The sequence below is a fragment of the Theropithecus gelada genome, chromosome 18 (genome assembly GCF_003255815.1).
Source record: "Theropithecus gelada isolate Dixy chromosome 18, Tgel_1.0, whole genome shotgun sequence".
Lineage (NCBI taxonomy): Eukaryota > Metazoa > Chordata > Mammalia > Primates > Cercopithecidae > Theropithecus > Theropithecus gelada.
The window spans coordinates 69,973,270-69,994,750 of NC_037686.1; the positions used below are offsets into that span (position 1 = coordinate 69,973,270).

At 46.0% G+C, this 21,481-nt stretch overlaps 1 protein-coding gene across 1 annotated transcript; it reads left to right on the top strand.

Annotated features, from left to right (window-relative positions):
* The first annotated feature begins 890 nt into the window (after positions 1–890).
* GALR1 (galanin receptor 1) lies at positions 891–20,641 on the top strand. The gene is made up of 3 exons (XM_025365569.1): positions 891–2,060; positions 6,916–6,981; positions 19,092–20,641. The coding sequence occupies exons 1-3, from the start codon at positions 1,395–1,397 to the stop codon at positions 19,407–19,409; spliced, it is 1,050 nt and encodes a 349-aa protein (XP_025221354.1). The 5' UTR covers positions 891–1,394; the 3' UTR covers positions 19,410–20,641.
* Positions 20,642–21,481: the final 840 nt, after the last annotated feature.

Sequence of the window (21,481 nt, forward strand, 5' to 3'; positions counted from 1 at the left end):
AGTGTCGGCTCTCTAGCTGGGAACCACCCAGGTTACAAAGATAACGTGACTGGCCCTGCTGTACCGAAACAGCTTAATTTCTTTCTGGCAAATCTACATTTACCGCAGTAAGATACTAAGCACGTTCTTTCACTTTAAAAATATTTTGTCATCGCTGCAGTTTATGGCCCTCAGATGAGTAATGCAAGGCAAAAATGATGTGAGGTTGAGTGGTGTGAACAGCCTTCCCCTTCAATGTCATCCACATCTACAGAGAAGCCCACACAGCCCTTTCCCTTCGCACTTCTGTCCTCTCTAGCAGGCCGCGGGTGAGGGTGGGTTAGGCGGTCAATTTTACAAAACTCCAGGGAGCGGCGCCAGCCTCGATTTCCTGGGGTTATTCCAGGGACAGAGGCTTTCTCACGGACAGCCACCCTGGGGGGGAGGAGGAGGACAGACACTGATGGGTGAGGGGGCCCGCGAACCCCTCCGCCTCCCCCCCCGGCGCGCTCTGGAGCGCCCTGGAGAGCGCCCGGCTTCCCTCGCCCGCCCGGCCCGCAGCAGCTGGCAGCCCCGCCTTCAGCCAGCCGTGCGGGTCCGCACCCCGCGGAGGCGAGCGCGCGCGGGTTCCAGCCGGGAGGTGGGCGGCGACCCATCCCGCGAGAGTCCGTCCAGTCTCTGCTCGCGCACCGTGACTTCTAGGGGGCGCGGATTTCAGCCAGGCCGTCTTCGTCTCTCAGTTGAAGCCGAGAGGCCCCTGGCACCCGACTCTTTCCACCACCAGGAAGTCCCCCAAAAGAGCTTTCGTCCTGTGGACACCTCGGAATCCCTGGAAAAGCCGGGAGGGAGTCGCAGGCGCCAGCCCACTGGGGAGGTGGCGCGGGGAGCCCTCTCTGCAGGAGCCTCACGGTGCGCTGCTGCGCGCTCGGCAGTGCGGGGAAGCGCCGCGGGAAGGAGCGGCTCTGAGCAACAGGTGCAGCCCGCAGCCGCTCCGGGAGCGAGAGAAAACGGCCGGCGAAGATCTGGAGCTGTAAGGCGGAGAGAAGGGTCTCTACCTGTGCGGCTGCAGCCGGCGGATCCTTCTTCCCAGGCTCCGTGGTCGCTCAGCGGGCGGAGGCGCCCGGGTAGGGGACCCTAGGGCTCTCAAGACCACCGTCCCTTCCCGAGAAGGTCCAGCTCCAGGCTCCCGTCCACGCCCTCTCGCAGAAGGTCGCGGCGCAAAGACGGTGCCTTCAGGCAGGGCCACCGGATCCCCCCGCCCGCTGGCGCGCGCCTCGGGAAGCTCAGACTCCTAAACTCGCGCTCTCCGTGCTCTGCGCCGGGACTACCGGTCACCTCCGGCGCCTACTTTCCCGCCAGGCACCCGCCCTCCCTCCCCGCGCGCCCCGCCGCTCGCCCGGGCAGCCCCGCGGGCCATGGAGCTGGCGGTCGGGAACCTCAGCGAGGGCAACGCGAGCTGGCCGGAGCCCCCAGCCCCGGAGCCCGGGCCGCTGTTCGGCATCGGCGTGGAGAACTTCGTCACGCTGGTGGTGTTCGGCCTGATCTTCGCGCTGGGCGTGCTGGGCAACAGCCTAGTGATCACTGTGCTGGCGCGCAGCAAGCCGGGCAAGCCGCGGAGCACCACCAACCTGTTCATCCTCAACCTGAGCATCGCCGACCTGGCCTACCTGCTCTTCTGCATCCCCTTCCAGGCCACGGTGTACGCGCTGCCCACCTGGGTGCTGGGCGCCTTCATCTGCAAGTTCATACACTACTTCTTCACCGTGTCCATGCTGGTCAGCATCTTCACCCTGGCTGCGATGTCAGTGGACCGCTATGTGGCCATCGTGCACTCGCGGCGCTCCTCCTCCCTCAGGGTGTCCCGCAACGCGCTGCTGGGCGTAAGCTGCATCTGGGCGCTGTCCATCGCCATGGCCTCGCCCGTGGCCTACCACCAGGGCCTCTTCCAGCCGCGCGCCAGCAACCAGACTTTCTGCTGGGAGCAGTGGCCTGACCCTCGCCACAAGAAGGCCTATGTGGTGTGCACCTTCGTCTTCGGCTACCTGCTGCCGCTCCTGCTCATCTGCTTCTGCTATGCAAAGGTGCGCGGCGGGCACCGGGCCGAGACGCGCGAGGGAGGGTGGAGGGCCGGTGGGGGGCCCGGGGGTCCCAGTGTTCCGCGGCCCTGCCCCAGTTGCCTCCACCCCGCCGGTGCTGGGGCGGATCTGTGCGGGGAGGCTCCCTGGCCGCTGCTGGAGCTTGCTATTGGCTCGCGCAAGAAAGTTACTTGGAGTCTGAGAGATGCTGGGGAAAGTTTGCCGTTCACTTCGCATGGTCTGGTAGAAAAAGTTTCACCTCCCTCCCCTCCCTCGCCCCTGCGGCGCTTCAAAGCCCCCAGGTTGCCTGGGCGGTAGGCGGGCGCTGCCGCCTCCTTCCCGGTACCGCAAACCCCGCTCGGTTCCAGCAACTCTTCAACCAGATCAGCTGCGCGGGGAGGTTACCGCCTCGGCGCTGTGGGACCCGAGGGGAGCGCGTGGTCACCAGAGCGCGAACCTTTTGCGAGGGTGACGGGTCCCCACCGCCCCCTCCCGGGCTCTCAGCTGGCCGTCGGGGGGCTCGCGGGGCGGCCTCTCTCCCCCGGGGTGCGCAGTTTGCCCTCGCTCCGAAGGCTTTGCGCACGCCGGGCTCTGTGAAGCCACTGCTCCTGGGGACAGAGCTTTGAATTTTATTCTGAAGCTTAGCTTTATAAAACGGTGTTTCTTTACAGAGTCCTGACCGCAGGCTCCAGGAACTTGGAATGGAATGGACTCGAGCTTTCGGCTTCCCCATTTCAATCCTTTTTAGAAAGGTCTCCAGAACAGGGTGAAGTGGTTGAGGCGGCGGATCTTCACCCTAGCTCTAGCAGAGGCACCGTCCACGCGTGTGGGAGATCGTTTTTCCCTTTGTACAGCCGGGCAGAGCTCAGAACTCACGTTCTTTTTCATTGCGTCCACAAGTGTTTGAAGACTTTATACTGATCAAAACGTCTTCAGCCTTTGACACACGTGTTTCTATTTGTGTAAACAAGAGCTTATTTTAATAATCAGGTGATGGCGATTCACGGGGTAAACCCCAGTGTGCGCACCCTCCTCGCTCCAGAGCGTGGCCATTTGAAATACAGCTCTGTTACCAGGTTCCCCCTGACTTCACCTCGGTCTCTCATTCTGTTTCAATAAGGCTGTGACCATATGACCACAAATAACCTGACTAGGTAGAACAACTGTCACTTCTAATAATTCACAAGGTATTTTTATCAACAGAAGTGTTTGCTATAAGCCACCTGTTTCCCCCCACCTGTTTCATCTATGTAGAGCGTGTCAATTTTGAATAATAATATTGCTGGATATTATCTGAACGGCCTGCACCAAAAGGTTAAATATAAAGAAATATAATAGCACTTTGGGAGGCCGAGGCAAGTGGATCACCTGAGGTCAGGAATTTGAGACCAGCCTGATCAAAAAGGTAAAACCCCGTCTCTACTAAAAATATAAAAATTAGCCGGATGTGGTGGTGGGCCCCTGTAGTCCCAGCTACTCCGGAGGCTGAGACTGGAGAATTGTTTGAACCCAGGTGACAGAGGGTGCAGTGAGCTGAAATCGTGCTACTGAACTCCAGCCTGGGTGACGATGGAGCGAGACTCCATCTCAAAACAACAACGACAATGACACCACCACCACCACCAATATAGTAGCAGTAAGGGAATTTGGAAAAGAACTCTAGCTTAGCTATTTGGAAAACGGCTGGTTTATTAATGTGGTCTTCTGCAAATGCTAAACAAAGGCCATCTTACATAGCACAATTATCTGATATGTGCACCATCTCATTTAATTTGCACAACTCTGGCTTGGAGCTATTTTATTATTTACCCATATTTTATTACTTAAGGAAAAAGAGCTTTGGAAAGGAACACCTGACCCAAATTATGAAGCTGGTGAATGATTCGGGAAGGAAGGAAGGATTTTAACACAGGGAGTCCCAGTCTCCTGAGGAGAGGACAGTTGGTGAGGCCTTGAGGACACTGAAGTCTGAGATTGGGAATCTTACAGTATATGGCTGTTAAGTTCCTAATTATTGCAGTAGAACTGAAGCACACGCTTCCTTATTTCCCCAAAGCCTTTAGGGAGAAGAACTAAAATCTTACTGGAAATGACAAAGTAAGCTTTTAGGAATAAATTAGGCTACATTTCTGTCATTTGCGAGTCTGTAGAAGTCCCACAGAAGGGCAATGTTTAAAAAATAGTTTTTAAAAAAATTTTAATGAATACATGATCATTTGGATTTTTTATATGGAGATAGTTTGCTTCTAAGCATAACTGGAAAAATATTTTGAATTCAGCATAATATTTACAAGTTAATTTCAGGGCTGTCATGGATAGGTGGAGATTTAAGTTATTTCAAGTTGCTTATCTTTGGCTCAGGCATTAGCTGTGCACCATCCAGTTAAGGATTTTGCTACTTGAGTATTGGTTTCAGGATTCGCTATTCCTCCAAACCTCAGGTCTGTTAGATAGCTTGAAAAAAAAAAAAAAAAAGCACAGATAGCTAAAAGGGAACCTGAGGTTATGATGCTTTAAATAAAGAAACTTAAAGACAATTGCATTCCAGAGTTGCCTTTTGCCTCCAAATTCTTACAAGTTTGTAAGGGAACAGTCTTTTGCACCAGACAGTTTCTGGGAAACCCATCGAATACATGGGCGGGAGGATGAGTCGAAGTCCGCCCGGTGCCCCCGGAAGAGCCCTCGCCTCTGCTGCTGTGGAGCTGTTCTTCACCAGGGCTGTGCCCCTCACTCACTTTCCTTAGAGTGAATTACTGTCCAGAACCTCCTTGGTCTACCACGAGGATAAACTCAGTGGGCTCACCCGACTAAGTTACTCTGAATCCCCAGGATGTGCCCAGCAGGACCTGGGTTTGGTTTGAGCTAGCACCTTCCTGAGCACACTCAGAAATTTACAGACTCGCCAAGAGACCCCAGTATGTTATTATCACTCTCTTAAACCTCATCATACCCTATCATGATACCTACATTCTTCCTCCTTTGCTGACAAGACCTTCAATGGTGTATCATGATACATCATTCTGTGCTCATACTATGGGCTATTGAAGAGAAACAGCTGATAAAAATATACTTGAGTATTTTCTCCATTGACCATTCAACAGCATTCAACATTTTTAGTTGTTTCGAAGTGGCTGAGCTGTGATCCAAATTTCTTTTTGGAAGGAACGCATGGAGCTCGGCAGCATTATGAAGCTGGTCACATTTGGACGTTTTGTTGTGACTTGTCCAGGTGTCCCTCTCTGATTTTGCTTGTGCGGCCTCTCCTTTGGTCTCTCCTGTGTCCTCAGTGACCAGTGTTGTCCTGCGGTTTCCCGTTGGGAAGGCTGCCACTGTGCCATCTAGGCGGTCCTGTCCTCTTGGGCAGGGTCCTGCCTCCTCCAGCCCTTTCCTTCCTCTTTGAAACGCTCTCATTTGCTCCTGCAAGAAAGCCCCTGTTCTGTGGATACCTTGCATTCAGGTTTTGATACTCTCATTTCTGCTGGTAGAACAGTAAACTAACACCTTGTCAATGTATTGAGTGTTTTCCCAAATGCTCCTGCGGCAAGTAAACACTTGTTTTGTTGCGGATGTTGCTGAGTCATTTCAGGAAGTGGGAAGCATTTCAGTAGGGGAGAGAATTCATACCCCTATGATGGCTGCTTCTTCACCTGCATAAGACCTGGGCAGCTGGTAAATATATCCTGTGGCTTCCAAGTAGGGTGTGACTAATTGCTCTGAAAGTGCCTCCTCTGGCTGAATGGAGCAGGCTTTTGCAATAAGTTCAATTTGATTAAATTATTTCCATGCTACAGGGAACAAAGAACTGGTTGGAACATGGCTTCTGGTTCCTTGAGAGACTTCTCAGCAATCTACAGACGATCTAAAGCACTTAGTCACCCTGGGGCTCGATTTTCTCTAGATTTTCCCTCACATGGGGTATAGCAATGAACTTAAGTGACAGTTCTGCAGGCTTAACAATGTCGTCTAAGACCAAATATATGTTGGAAATTCCTATATCTAAAACCCCACATTTTCATATCATTTCTCCTGAATATTACACTGGCAAGCAAAAGACAAAAATAGCTTCTTTAATTAAGGGAGCCAGTGTGTCTCAAGGAGATTCCCTGACAGGGACATTAATTGTAAAACCTTTGCAAAAATGTTCTGTAAATCATCGGTGATGCCGAATCCCCAATAAGTTGTCTAAAAGCACAGCACCGTGGGTAGGATTGGAATAAAGAGTGAAGGGAAGCCTGATGGGTGGTGATTTGCTGTAAGGAGAATTGCAGTGGAGGCAGCCCATAAGAGGAAGAAGAAAGAATATTTTGGCACAAACACTGGCGATATTTGGGTGGGCTGCGCTGAAGAAATGTCTGCTGATATTATCTTCATTTGTTTACTTGCCTCCTTTCCCCATCAGATGGTGAATTTCGGAAGGGCAAATCTCTAGTTTTTTGATGCATCCAGGATCTAAAATTGTGCCTGACATGTAGTAGGGACCTGGTGTTTGTTAATATATGGGATCCTGGAAGAAACCAAGGCAGATGATAGACTAATAAGCTTGCATGAGTGGGTCATGGCATGGCTGTTTCTGGGCAAAACCCCAGAGCTCCATGTGCTGGGCATTCTCTGCAAACAGGTGCTATGGCTGTGAACTTGTCTGGCTGTGCATCAGCCTTCCTGGCATGCTCGTAAATGTTAGAAAAGAATGTATCTGGCAACTCATATTCATTGTTACTTAATCACCTAATTTGAGTTTTTATTTTAATGATCTTATAAATAGTGATGCTACCATTTCAGCATGTCAATAATTGTTAATGCAATATACGCAGTGGGTTGTGAGAGGTGAGGTGAACTGATTTCATTAGTCTGTGTCTTTCAGGTTCTTAATCATTTGCATAAAAAGTTGAAGAACATGTCAAAGAAGTCTGAAGCATCCAAGAAAAAGGTAATGATCACAAATATATATATATATATATATATGTATGTTACTTTTCAGAGCTTAGTTTATCTTTACTTGCCCTCATGTCTACCTAAAGCCTGTAACATTTAGGACCCTTGGTGTGGCTAAGGAGGTTTGAGATGAGCCTCCCACCGTTAGGATGGGAATGGAGGGTCAGCCTTGGCAAGGGCATCGCGGGTCACTCTGTGCTGCATTCAAACTTAGCTGAAGATCTGGGGAGATGAGGAAATGTGGATTCTGCTGATCCTGCGCCTCACTGGGAGGTGTGCTTGGGTTGACTGAGACAGAGTGCAGAGTGCAGAGTTGCTGACATGCACACTTAGAGGGAAAGTATAGTCATTTTGTTGTATGTTTACAGTCTCTGATGTGATTCCAAAAAGCCCAGGTTTGGTTCTCATTTAAGACAACGTCGTTATAATCCCTCCCTAAAGCCGCCAGGGCACTGGGTCGTCCTTATCTCTTTCACCCACATGTGCTGACTCTGACCCCGCGGGTAAAGACTGAAGAGTGGACAAGGCTGAAAGCTGATTCCTCCCGTGGCTAACTGACTTTCTCATCCCCCAGCCCTGATTTAAACAAGCTTCTCCTGAGTAGTAGTACAGCGCCTAACTTACTGATGGTCTTGACATTCTACATTTTGAGGAAAAACTATTTCACAGATCAAGATTAAATTAACTTTTACTCAGAAAATATCTATATAACTTCTAATTTTAGGAAGTAGAATGAGATTATTAGGCAATATGATTAAGGAGTAGGAGGTTATAACCGGACATTTTAACCCAAAAGTGTAGTAATAGCATCTTAAAATACCTTGTTTTTTCCTTATAAGTATTTATTATGATCAATGACATATATAACTTATAGAAATTATAGTTTAGATCATATTTAATCATGTTTACTTAAAAATTCTACTTAAATAAAGGAAAGCTTTTCCTGACTTTCCTTGTTGATCAACAGTAATCTGGCTAAAAGGCCATCTGACAGTCCAGAGTCGAAACCAGTGGTAGAGAATTGGTTATAGAGTACAAACATACTGGCAGCAAAAAATTAGCTTATATTAGAAATGCAATCATACAGTTTTTAGGATAACCACCTAAGAATACAAGGTGCAATATAAGTAACAAGACTATGTTATGGCTTTATTCCACTGATCCTTTCTTACATCTGAACAACTATGATGAATATTTCATTTTAGGCATCTAGGCTCCTCATTAGAGCAGCTGACCAAGTGCTAAGTTATATGAATGGAATAAACCCTGAACGTTGGTGCTTTCCTCCTTTGTTTTTAGTGATGTGCTGTTATGGTAGAGATTTTCCATTTTTCTGGTATATCTATTTATTCTTCCTCTGAGTCACACTTCTTATTTCTAAGAAAATGGTTCTTTAAAGACAATTAAGGATCGTTTCTGACTTCTCCTTGGACAGTTATTTTTGGAGCCCCTGCTCTGTGTAGGACCAAGCTGACCCTAAGGGGATTCTAAGAGGAACTGGCTCCACCTGGAAGCCAACGTTGTAATGGAAGAGATAAATGTGTAAGTCCCAAAGGCCTGTTCAAGGGAGCAGTGTTTGGAGCATCAGGGAAGGAAGAGCTTAATTTCCCTTGGGAGAGATTGGTTCACCAAACTTTAACCAAGAAGACATCATTGATCTGTGATAAATGTTTGTTAATGATTCAAAAGATTTTATGCTTACCAACAGAAATAAAACAAAACATTTCTTTAATATTTGCTGAATCTTACTTGTGTCGATGGTAGTTTTAGTCTCTATATTTGAAAAAGTATTAGAGAGAAATTGTGAAGGTCTCAGAGAACAACAAAATACTTAAAAAATAGGTCTTATAAAAATGATTAGAAAAGCTATTTTATTTTACAATAAAAAACCTAAAGATCAGTGATTAGTTCAGTAATTACTTTAGTTATATACACATACACACACATATATACACACAGATATTTAGATTTATGTGAGTATATGCATGTATAAGACATATGTGCTTACATATATACATATACTAAATATATCTATCTAAAATTGTCTTGCTTATTCTTACTATGAGGAAGTTCTAGCATTTGAAGAAGGGATGAAGATTTTCTTTTTCATTTTCACAGCCTCTGACCCTTAACAGCCACTGAACAGATGTCAGATCTTTTTGATGTATTTAATTGCCTCCTTGTTGGCATAGAACAAATAAATGTGGTGGTGATGGTGGTGGTGATGGTGGTGATAATGGTGGTGGGTGGTAGTGGTGGTGATGATGGTGATCATTGTGGTGATGATGGCGATTGTGGTGGTGATGGTGGTGGTGGCCATTGTGATGGTGGTGGTGGTCATGGCGGTGGTGGTCATAGTGGTGGTGGTGGTCATGGTGGTGGTGGTAGTGATGGTGGTGGTGATGATGGTCATGGTGATTGTGGTGGTGGTGGTGGTGGTCCTAGTGGTGATGGTGGTGATGGTGATGGTGGTGGTGATCATAGTGGTGGTGGTGGTGGTTATGGTGGTGATGGTGGTGGTGATGATGGTGGTGGTCATAGTGGTAGCGGTGGTGGTCATGGTAGTGATGGTGGCGATTGTGATGGTGATGGTGGTGATGATGATGGTCATAGTGGTGATGGTGGTGGGTGGTAGTGGTGATGATGGTCATGGTGGTGATGGTGGTGGTGGTCATAGTGGTGGTGATGGTGTTGGCGGTGGTGATGGTGATGGCGATTGTGATGGTGGTGGTGATGGTGGTGATGATGATGGTCATAGTGGTGATGGTGGTGGGTGGTAGTGGTGATGATGGTGGTCATGGTGGTGATTGTGGTGATGGTGGTGGTGGTCATAGTGGTGGTGATGGTGTTGGTGGTGGGTGGTAGTGGTGATGATGGTGGTCATGGTGATTGTGGTGATGGTGGTGGTGGTCATAGTGGTGGTGGTGGTGGTGATGGTGGTGATCATGGTGATGGTGGTGGTGGTGGTGATGGTGGCGATTGTGATGGTGGTGGTGGTGATGGTGGTGGGTAGTGATGGTGGTGGTGGTCATAGTGGTGATGGTGGTGGTGATGGTGGTGGCAATGGTGCCAGTGGTGGTGGTGGCAATGGTGGCAGTGGTGGTGGTGGCAGTGGTGGTGGTGGTGGTAATAATGATGATGGTGGTGGCGATTGTGGTGGTGATGGTGGTGATGGTAATGGTGGTGGTGGTGTGTGTGTATCTAAGAAAGAAATGGGAGAGAGGAGCAGAGGAAGGGTAAGAAGAGGGAGTGGAAGCAGAAGAGTGAAGAGAAGGGAGGTGGCGGAGAGAGGGGGACAGAGGCAGGAGAGTCAAGAAAGGGGAAACGCACGAGGGAAAGAAAGAATACATGGCAACTTCCCTGAAGACAAAGACAGGAACTGGATTGGTCCATTGTGGGTCTTTCCCCAGGTCTCGGCACAGAAAATTGCTACTGGTGCACACATGTTCATTTGATTAGTAATGGAAGATGTGACAGGGATTTTGGATAGTTTGCTCATTTCAGCTCCACTTGTTTCCAGCCCTTTCTCTCAGTGGCTAAATAAAGTTCCCTTTGTCTGCCCTGTATCCACTTGTCTTAGTACGTTCAGGCTGCTTTAAGAAAATACCATAGCCTGGGTGGCTCACAAACAATGGAAGTTTATTTCTTGCAGTCCTGGAGTTTGGAAGTCTGAAATCAAGCTCCTGCAGATTAAGTGTTTGGTGAGGGCTGTTTTCTGGTTCATAGATGGCCCCTTCTCTCTGTGTCCTCACAGAGTGGAAGGCGTGAGGCAGCTCTCTGTGCCCTCTTTCATAAGGGGACTGGTCCCATTATTCATAGGGTGGGAGGCATAAGGCAGCTCTCTAGGCCTCTTTCATAAGGGCACTAGTCTCTGTGTCCTCATAGGGTGCGAGGTGTGAGGCAGCTCTCTGGGCCCTTACTCATAAGGGCACTGGTCCCATTATGACTGCTCCCCCCACCTCATGACCTAATTACCACCCAAAAGCCCCACCTGTTAATACCATCACCTTGGTGATTAGGTTCCAATATATGAATTTTTTGGAGGGGGTGGGGACATAAACTTTGAGACAGTGCGGCCATCTATACAGGGCTTTCCTGTTAAGAGTTACAACTATTATGGGGTGGGGAGATTAGCCTTTCATGATAAACATGCTAACAGTTATTCTCCATGTTTGGAGAAAGTGCAAAAGAAGAATAGGATTTCTACTGCAGAAATAAAGCGCTGAGATTGATCACATGCTTTGCTTGAACTCTGCTTTGAGTTTCTGGCTCAACGCTGACTGGTAAAACCTTGGAAGACCTCAAAATGGGACAGACAGCCTACTGGATGGTTGCTTCTTGGAGAAAATTGGATTAAAGGACCTCTTGATGTCCTATCCAGCCACTGGGTTCTTTTAATGTTTGCTTTTTTTTGTTGTTGTTTCTTTGGCTTTAAGTAACTCAGTAAGCTTTTTGGCTGTCATTTATACATTTGTGAAGTTTTTTTTTTTTAATCATTTTCATCTTTTAGTCACTTCTTTTCTCCCCAGCCAAATTCCATTAGACATATTGTGAGTAAAATTCTTTGAAGAAAGAACAGACACCTCAGATGATTTGAAAAAGAGCATCTCACAATAAGAAAAGCGACTAATATTTTTTCAGATACTTTCAGCAGAAGGAGCACAGAGAAACCAGGCTATTAAAAGACCTAAACTCAAGGGTAAGAAGAATTTGTAGAGAGATTTAGCACATAATTTTAAATGATGAATTTTTCTCCATCAGAAGATCATGTTGGGATTCTATACGCTAAATAGACAAAGGAGGGAAGCACAGGGGACATGTCCGTCTGACGGAGACGGAGGACCCTGGAAGAGAGTAGAAAGAATCACGTCATAAATAAATTTTAAAAACCAGCCTCGTCCTCCAGAGAGGGGAGTTCTCTCTGTGACTTTCTCTGCTCTGTATCTGCCGGTCTTAGTCTGTTCAGGCTGCTGTGAGAAAATACAACAGTCTGGGTGCTCCGTAAACAATAGAAATGTATTCCTTGCAGTCCTGGAGGTTGGAAGTCTAAAATCAAGCTCCTGCAGATTCAGTGTTTGGTTACTTTCTGATGTTACTTTCTGATGTTTCCATGGGAAAGACAGGAAACGGCTTTTCCAGCTCTTTCTGAGGAAAGGAGATGCTTCAGCCTTAGGGGTTGATACTAAGCATTTTTTATTGCCTTTAAATTGAGGTGGGTAAGACAACTTTCTTTTTGTTGTGACTTTTATGTAATTCATCAGTGGTTCTCCAAACACCTTCTTGAGCTCTTTTTAAATTTATTTTTAGAGATGGGGTCTTGCTTTGTTGCCCAGGCTGAGGTATAGTGGTGTGATTATAGCTCACTGCAGCCTCAACCTCATGGGCTCAAGAGATCGCCCCACCTCAGCCTCCTGCATAGCTGGGACTACAGGTGCACACTGCTGCACCTGGCTAAGTTATTTGAAAACATTTTTTAAAGGTGGGGACTCAGGATGTTGCCCAAGCTGGCCTAGAATGCCTGGCCTCAAGCGATCCTCCTGCCTCAGCCTCCCAAAGTGGTGGGATTACAGGCATGAGCCACTGTACCTGGCTGAGCTTTTTAAAAAGGCAGATTCCTGGGTAACTAATAACCTCTACCAATTGCTTTAAAGCTATAAGAGATGAGGTATAGCTATCTGAATTAAAAAAAAAAAAAAAAAAGGCTTTGCACTGGGTAAGGATGGGCATACTAACCTACTTAAATCCCAGGGTTGAAATTAGTACACATGCATTATTTTGTCAGATCTTTAACTTTGAGCTAGTCTATGCTAGGCATATATTGTTTCCTGAGTTTACAGTTTGGAGCAGTAGTAAATGAATAAAGATGGTTTTCCACCGGCATGGAACTTCTTGCCCCATGTCCCATCTTCTACCAGCATCTGTTGCAAGGGAAGAATGATGACAAAAATCATCTACTGTTTTCAGCCATGCACATGGGTGTATTTGCCATATTGACGTTGCTACAACTGAATTGGACTCAGTTTGAAGACAGCAGGTCCAGGTGCCCAGGGCCTGTTTGCGGGGAGCTGGCTTTTAACAACCCTGAGGCCTTCCACTTCAATGGCCTGAGATGCTTGATAAACATGAAGAAAATAGGAAACCCCTGGAGATACTTATCTGGGAGGATAGTCAGTGTTGACAGGCTTTCCATTAAACTCTTTTGGGAACAATCTGAGACAAATGATGTAGTTTATGCAATACCCATTAAGCCTTCTTTCCTGATATTTATGTTGCAAACTGTAATCCCATCTCATTTCAAAGCTGCTGGTAAACCAAGAAAAAGAACCTGATTCTTATCCATGGCTCTAAGACTAATGGGACTAGTAAAAATTAAAAGGTAAACTTGGAATGAGTCACAGACACACAAAGTTAACAAACACTGCCAGAGAAAACACTGCCCTCCGGCCTCAGGGCACACTACCATTTGCCCCGTGGTTGTTGATAAGGCATGGATCTTATCAGTAAGCTGCTGGGATAGATTTGCACTTAGTAAAAATGTCTAAAAGAATCATTTTGTGACATGGAGAGATGGTCTGATTGTCTTAGAAAGAAATGATGATGTTTTATATTCTATTTGTAGTTATAATTATATCTAGATTGTTTTGACTAAATCATCTGAGAATGGCATTTCTCATCCACTAATGGATAAATGGATTGATAGCAGGCACTCCCTTAATATATGTGAGCACATTATCTGTTTGCTTTGTGTGTCATGCAGTAAATGGTTTTAATATGTAAACTTGTACCCTATAAAACCCATACTCAGATTTTTATACCTGAGTTGTTTGTCGTGTTTAAATAGATGAGGCATAGTCTAGGAATCATTTCATTGGTTCATCCTATTGTCAGATGAGGAAGTTGAGGCTCAGGGAGTTTATGACATTTTGCAAAGGTCGTACAACCAGCTTGTAGCATGACCAGGTGGGAACACAGACCTGCTGTCAGTCCTGGGATCTTGTGCATTCCCTGGTGCCTCTGGATAGGGAGCTTAACTAATCTCATCTCCTGTCCACCTCGCTGGTAGAATTTGTCCTGGTCTTGATCTGAGATCTAGCCCTCCCTCTACTGTCTCTGCCTGGATCCTGGGCACAGCTTCCTGGCTTCCAGTCCCCCTCTTTGATAAACTTCATCTCCTGTCTTACTTTGCTACCTCATGTCAATCCTTGAAGAGCTGGCATCTCATGCATTATAGTCTGGTTGTCATTTCTATTGCAGTGGGACTCCAGTTCATGGGAAGTGATAAGAAGAGTCCTTTTGGCTGGGCGTGGTGGCTCACGCCTGTAATCCCAGCACTTTGGGAGGCCGAGGCAGATGGATCATGAGGTCAGGAGTTTGAACTAGCCTGACCAATATGGTGAAAACCCGTCTCTACTAAAAATACAAAAATTAGCCAGCATGGTGTGGCGCATACCTGTAATCCCAGCAACTCAGGTGGCTGAGGCAGAAGAATTGCTTGAACCTGGGAGGTGGAGGGTGCAGTGAGCTGAGATTGTGCCACTGCACTCCAGCCTGGGTGACAGAGTGAGACTCCGTCTCAAAAAAAAAAAAAAAAAAGAGTCCTTTTGCCACGCAGGATTTCCCCTCCTAGCAGTGTGGAGCTGTGGTTCCCACTGCCCTGTGATAGTCCTGCAGGGTGTGAGGTCCATGCAGGACCATAGTAGGAAGGCCTGTGTCCCAAGGGAAAATCTGTGGTGGGACAATGCTGTCTCAGTCATGGAGTCACTTTCCCATGTCTTAGTCTTCTCTCCATGTGAAGTTATAAGAAAAATAAGGCTCTATTTTCATTCTTTTTCTCTCGCTTTCTCTTCTTTTACCCCAACTTTTCTTCTCCCACTCATCCATTTTAGAGTATTTCTGTTTAGAAAACAGACTGGTGGCCCCAGGTGAACCCTTCACCACATCTGTATGCTGTGATGGAAAGGCCAGGGGAGGGGGTCTGCTTTCCTGCTCCGTGAAACCCAGTGAGGCCTGGGAGGAGAGTGGGTATATTAGTCTGTTCTTCCACTGCTAATAAAGACATACCCAAGACTGGGTAATTTATAAAGAATAGATGTTTAGTTGATTCACAGTTCTACATGGCCGAGGAGGCCTCAGGAAACTTACAATTATGGTGGAAGAGGAAGCAAACATGTCCTTCTTCATGTGGCGGCAGGAAGGAGAAGAATGAGAGTAAAGGGTGCAAAAAGCCCCTATAAAACCATCAGATCTCATGAGAACTCATTCGCTATCATGAGAATAGCATGAAGGTAACTGCCCTCCTGATTCAGTTATCTCGTTTTGGGTTCCTGCCACCACACATGGGGATTATAGCAACTATAATTTGAGATGAGATTTGGGTGGGAACACACAGCCAAACCATGTCTTACTGTTCCTGGCCCCTCCCAAATCTTATGTCCTTACATTTCAAAACACAATCATGCCCTTCCAGCATTCCCCCAAAATCTTAACTCATTTCAGAATTAACAGTCCAAGTTCAAAGTCTCATCTGAGGCAAGGCAAGTCCCTTTTGCCTATGAGCCTTTATAATCAAAAGCAAGTACCTATTATACTTCCTAGATACAATGGGGGTACAGGCATTGGGGAAATACACCCATTCCAAATAGGAGAAATTGGCCAAAACAAAGGGGCTACAGGCCTCATGCAAGTCTGAAATCCAGTGGAGCAGCCAAATCTTAAAACTCCAAAGTGATCTCCTTTGACTCCATGTTTCACATCCAGGTCACACTGATAGAAGAGGTGGGCTCCCATGGCTGTGGGCAGCTCCTCCCCTGTGGCTTTGCAGGGTATAGCCCCCTTCCAGGCTGCCTTCATGGCTGATGTTGAGTGTCTATGGCTTTTCCAGGTGCAGGGTGCAAGCTTTTGATGGATCTACCATTCCGGGGTCTGGAGGATGGTGGCCCTCTTCTCACAGATCCACTAGGTAATGACTCAGTGGGGAGTCTGTGTGGGGGCTCTGACCCCGTATTTCCATTCTGCATTGCCCTACCAGAGGTTATCCCTAAGGACTTTGCCCCTGCAGCAGACTTGTACCCGGGCATCCAAGCATTTCCATACATCCTCTGAAATCTAGACGGAAGTTCCCCAACCTCAATTCTTGACGTCTGTGCACCTGCAGGCCCAGCCTCATGGGTAAGCTGCCAAGGCTGGGGCTTACACCTGCTGAAGCAATGGCCTGAGCTATATGTTGACCCTTTTAGCCAAAGCTGGGACACAGGACACCAAGCCCCAAGACTGCACAAAGCAGCAAGGCCCTGGGCTTGGACATGAAACCCTTTTTCCTCGTAGGCCTCTGGGTGTGTGATGGGAAAGGCTGCCATGAAGACCTCTGATGTGCCCTGGAAACATTTTCCCCATTGTCTTGGTGATTAACATTTGGCTTTTCATTACTTATGCAAATTTCTGCAGCCTGCTTGAATTTCTCCTCCAAAAATGGGTTTTTCTTTTCTATTGCATGATCAGGCTGCAAATTTTCCAAACTTTTATGCTTTGCTTCCCTTGTAAACATAAATTCCAATTCCAAACCATCTCTCTCAAGTGCAGAGTTCCACAGATCTCTAGGGCAAGGGCAAAATGCCACCAGTCTCTTCGCTAAAGCATAGCAAGAGTGACCTTTACTCCAGTTCCCAAGAAGTTTCTGGTCTCCATCTGAGACTACCTTAGCCTGGACTTCATTGTCCATATCACTGTCACCATTTTAGTCAAAGCCATTCAGCAGTTTCCAGGAAGTTCCAGACTTTCCCACATCTTCCTGTCTTCTCAGCGCCCCAAGGCTCTAGGGAGTTTCAAACTTTCCAACATTTTCCTGTCTTCTTCTGAGCCATCCAAACTGTTCCAGCCTCTGCCTATTACCCAGTTCCAAAGTCGCTTCCACATTTTGGGGTATCTTTACAGCAGTGCCCCAGTCTCTGCAGTACCAATGTACTGTATTAGTCCATTCTCATACCGCTAATAGAGATATACTCAAGACTGGGTAATTTATAAAGGAAAGAAGTTTAATTGACTCACAGTTACACAGGGATGGGGGGACTCCTTACAGTCATAGCAGAAAGGGAAGCAAACACATCCTTCTTCACATGACAGCAGGAAGGAGAAGAATGAGAGCGAAGGGTCGGGGGAAACCCCTTATAAAACCATCAGATCTCACGAGAACTCACTATCACGAGAACAGCATGAGGGTCACTGCCCCCATGATTCAGTTACCTCTCCAGGTCCCTCCCATGACATGCAGAGATTATGGGAATGACAATTCAAAGTGAGAGCTGGGTGGGGTCACAGCCAAACCATATCAATGGGATTGCTGCCAGCTCACACTCTGATGCTTACCCTCCCCATGTCCGAGCATGCTCTAAAATACTACAGCCTGGACTGTGTCTGAGAGAAGGAGTTTCCTTGAGTTCTAACCTTTGGCCTAGAGGCTGAAAGGCGCACGTCTTACGCACTTAATGTTCCTTTTTTCCTACGAGAAGTAAACTTGCTGATAAAGTGAACAGAGCTGAAGGCGCCAAACAGAGGAGGCTGGGGAAGCGCTCTGTCCCTTCACGCCGGGGAACTGAGATGGCGGTTGTCTCATGGGGGCCTTTATTGCCCACCCAGCTAGCATAATGCTTCTTGAGAAGCAGCCCTGTTGTGAGCAGAGAGGGAAGTGTGGCTTGTGATGACCGGAGTTTTCCCTGCACCCCAGCTGCAGAGCGCATGGGCTGGGGAGCATGTCTGCCTGGCTGCCAGCCCCAACTTTGCATTCAGCTGTGAGACACTGGAAGTTTGCTTTTCCCCTCCTGAGTCTCAGTTTCCTTATCTACAATCTGTGGGTCATGAGAGCGTCTGCTTCATAGAGTTGTAAAGGGGATTCGGTGAAATAATGCATGTGGTCCCATCATTGGTCCACTAGTTTCGATGGCTCTGTTGTGACCATCGAGACACTAGAGGTTCTGTATGGGTTTTGAGCTGCACTTGTTAAAGAACAATCTGTTTGAGAGGGAACCAACTGATTGCTTTTTATTTTATAGTTAAAAAAATATTAGACACCTTGTAATGAAAGCATTTTAATAAAATAGATCATTGTCGTTTCTTTGAATCCAGAGACATAGAGTTTTCAATTAATCACAAACTAAGCCACCTAGCTCTTGTCTTTCAACATGTGTGGAACAGGCGAGGTTGCCCTAAGGCTTAATTCCAGTCCCATAGGTTTGTGGCCAGTCGAGGAGGCCGTGGCCATGCATACAGGCATATGCTTGTCGAGCATAGGAGGTTGATGTCCTCTCCTGTTGAGGTCCCTAATCAGGGATGACTTCCTCCTACCATTTGCTCAGTAGAAATCACAAAAGAAACACAAAGACCCTACCTCTGATTTCTAAGTATTTCTGATTTAGGAGCAGCAAAGAAAGAGTTAAAATGAAAGAAAGCAAAAGGGACTAATTTGGTCCATACACTGAAACTGAAATGAAACACATCGGTGCATCCATTAATTTGGCCTTGAATTTGCCAAAGTTTAATGAGGAGAAATAAACACCTATACTCTTGCTCATAGAGGTGACTACTTGGAGCAAAGTCCAGCACTCCTCTGCGATGCATTGCTGGTGATACAGCTGCGGTGGGTAGCATGCTTGAACAGTTTTGCTGGTGTAAAAATTACAGTCTCTAATCTTGGTACTTTTCTAGTTCCATGACTCGAAGCATTCTTCCTATAATGCATTTCACATGTATCACAAAATTATTACTATGGAAGGTAATGACAGGTCTTGGAGAAGTTATGAACAAAAGTATTATGGGGAGTGAGGGTTAACACTTAAAACAGATGTAGTATCCATTTTTGATCTCATGAAAATATACATAAAATTAGCTTAGGATGTATTTTAAAATGCTGGATTCTTTTTCTGTTGTAATCAATGAATTTCCCTCCTTCTCCCTTGCCACCGTGGCCGCCTCCTCCTCCTCCTCCTCCTCCTCTTCCTCCTTCCCCTCCTTCTCTTCCTCCCCCTCCTTCCCCCTCCTCCCTCTCCTTCCCCCCTCCTCCTCCCCCTCCTTCCCCCTCCTCCTCCACCGCCTCCGCCTCCTCCTCCTTTCCAGACTGCGCAGACCGTTCTGGTGGTGGTCGTGGTGTTTGGAATCTCCTGGCTGCCGCACCACATCATCCATCTCTGGGCTGAGTTTGGAGTTTTCCCGCTGACCCCGGCTTCCTTCCTCTTCAGAATCACCGCCCACTGCCTGGCGTACAGCAATTCCTCTGTGAATCCTATCATATACGCGTTTCTCTCTGAAAATTTCAGGAAGGCCTATAAGCAAGTGTTCAAGTGTCGCATTCGCAAAGATTCACATCTGAGTGATAATAAAGAAAATAAAAGTCGAATAGACACCCCACCATCAACCAATTGTACTCATGTGTGATAAAAGATAGAGTATCCTTATGGTTGAGTTTCCATATAAGTGGACCAGGCACAGAAACAGAGTGAGCTGGTGAGCAATGCTGCATCTTGTTATCTTAACAGTTCAAGTCATTTTAATGAAATCCCACCTGTGTTAAAAAGTACTTTGATCCATTTAGGAAATTCCTAGGTCTAGTGAGAATTATTTTTCAGTTTTATTTTAGTTCTAAATTACGTTTCAGAAACAAAAGACAATGCTGCATAGTTTTGTTCCTCTTCAGAAATGAAAGCTGAGTAGAATTCCGTAGATATGTTCAACTCTTCATAGATTGAGAACTGGCCCGTCAATAGGGTCAGGAATATTTACAGTCTCCATTTTAAAGCAAATTTATTTAGAAAAAAATTTTGAGCTTTAAGTCTTTAAGAGAAGTAATATTGTGAACTATGTATTTTAAAATATGATCATGGACACACAGTGATGAATTTTTGGCCATTTGCATAGACACATCTATGAAGTGGAAAGAAGGCTTTCCGAAGTCTGTTTGCACAGATGGCGTTTGCTTCCAATTGTAGCTAGTGTACAGAGCTTTGGAAGCCTGTCGTCATGAGATACAGTCGGTTTACCTCAGGAGTCAATTCAGGGTTGTGGTGATGACCTGGGGTGCAGTAGTAGGCACTGTTGATTCAAATTTATCCTGTGAAATTAGGCTTTATAGAGTTAACAAAACAGAGTCAGCGACCACTATCTCCATAGTGGAAGATGCAAGTAAGTTTTTGAGAATAAAACTGGGTTTTGAAATTTTGTGTAAGTACTTGACAAAAGTTTTCATTTTGCCTTGAATGGAACCTACTAAAAAGAGAGATGAAAAAAAAAAAAAAACCAAAAACCAGTGAGGCTGCTGTAGATAATAATTTCTATGGGACCAAAGACTAGACAGAATTCAGTAAGTCACATGAAGTAATGGTCATGCCTATCAATAAAGCATATTTCATGTTTGATTTAGATGACATTCAAAAAAACCATGGGACTGAATATACCTGGGGTGTCCTATCTTGTACAAATGCATGCGTTTTCATCACATTTGTAATAATGTTTAATGCACATTTCCACCAAATACTATTTCCTCTATAAATGTTAACTTGGGGTTAAAACTATCACCACTTGAATTTCAAATGTAGTTTTCATAACAATTTTATATTGATGTGTGTTTACAATGAGAAAATGGCATGAAAATATTAAATTATCTTGGAAAAGTACTTTTCAGACAGTAAGACTTTGATATGTTTTAGGAGGAAGCAAAAGCAAGAATTTTTGTTTGTTTGCTAAAAAGGATTTGGCTAGGCACAGTGGCTCATGCCTGCAGTTCCAGCACTTTGGGAGGTCCAGCTAGGTGGAGTGCTTGAGCTCAGGAGTTTGAGACCAGTGTGGGCAACACGGCAAAACTCGGTCTCAACTAAAAATATAAAAATTAGCTGGGTATGGTGGCGCATGCCTGTAGTTTCAGCTACTCTGGAGGCTGATGTGGGGGATCACCTGAGCCCAGGAGGTCCAGGATGCAGTCAGCTAAGACTGCACCACTGCACTCGAGCCTGGACGACACAGCAAGACTCTGTCTAAAAAAAAAAAAAAAAAGAAATTATGTGTAGTGTACATCTGTGCCAAATCAGCATGCCACATGAAACATCAAATTTTAGATAAAAATATAAACTTCACGTAAGCCTTTGGCATGCTAACTTTTTAACTTTTTCAGCTGGTTCACTTACTTTCACTAATCATATTTCAGTGACCAGTGTTTATATATGCGACGTTATTAATAACTCTCTGGATAAAAGGAAAGAAAAATGTTAGAAAGATTTCGAAGTGATATATTTTTATGTTTATTGACCAGAGAAAGAAATTGTGTTTATGTGTAAGTGAGAGTCTTAAAGAATAAGTCCTTTGCATCGAATGTTTTTGCACTTTATTCAAATATATAGGAGCAGAAAAAATTTATCCTGACAATGATACCTCGTGTGATTTGTGGAACTTGAAGCTGTTGTTGCAAACTCCAGAACAACTTCTTTGGGTGTGAATTCACAAAACTGCAAAGAAGT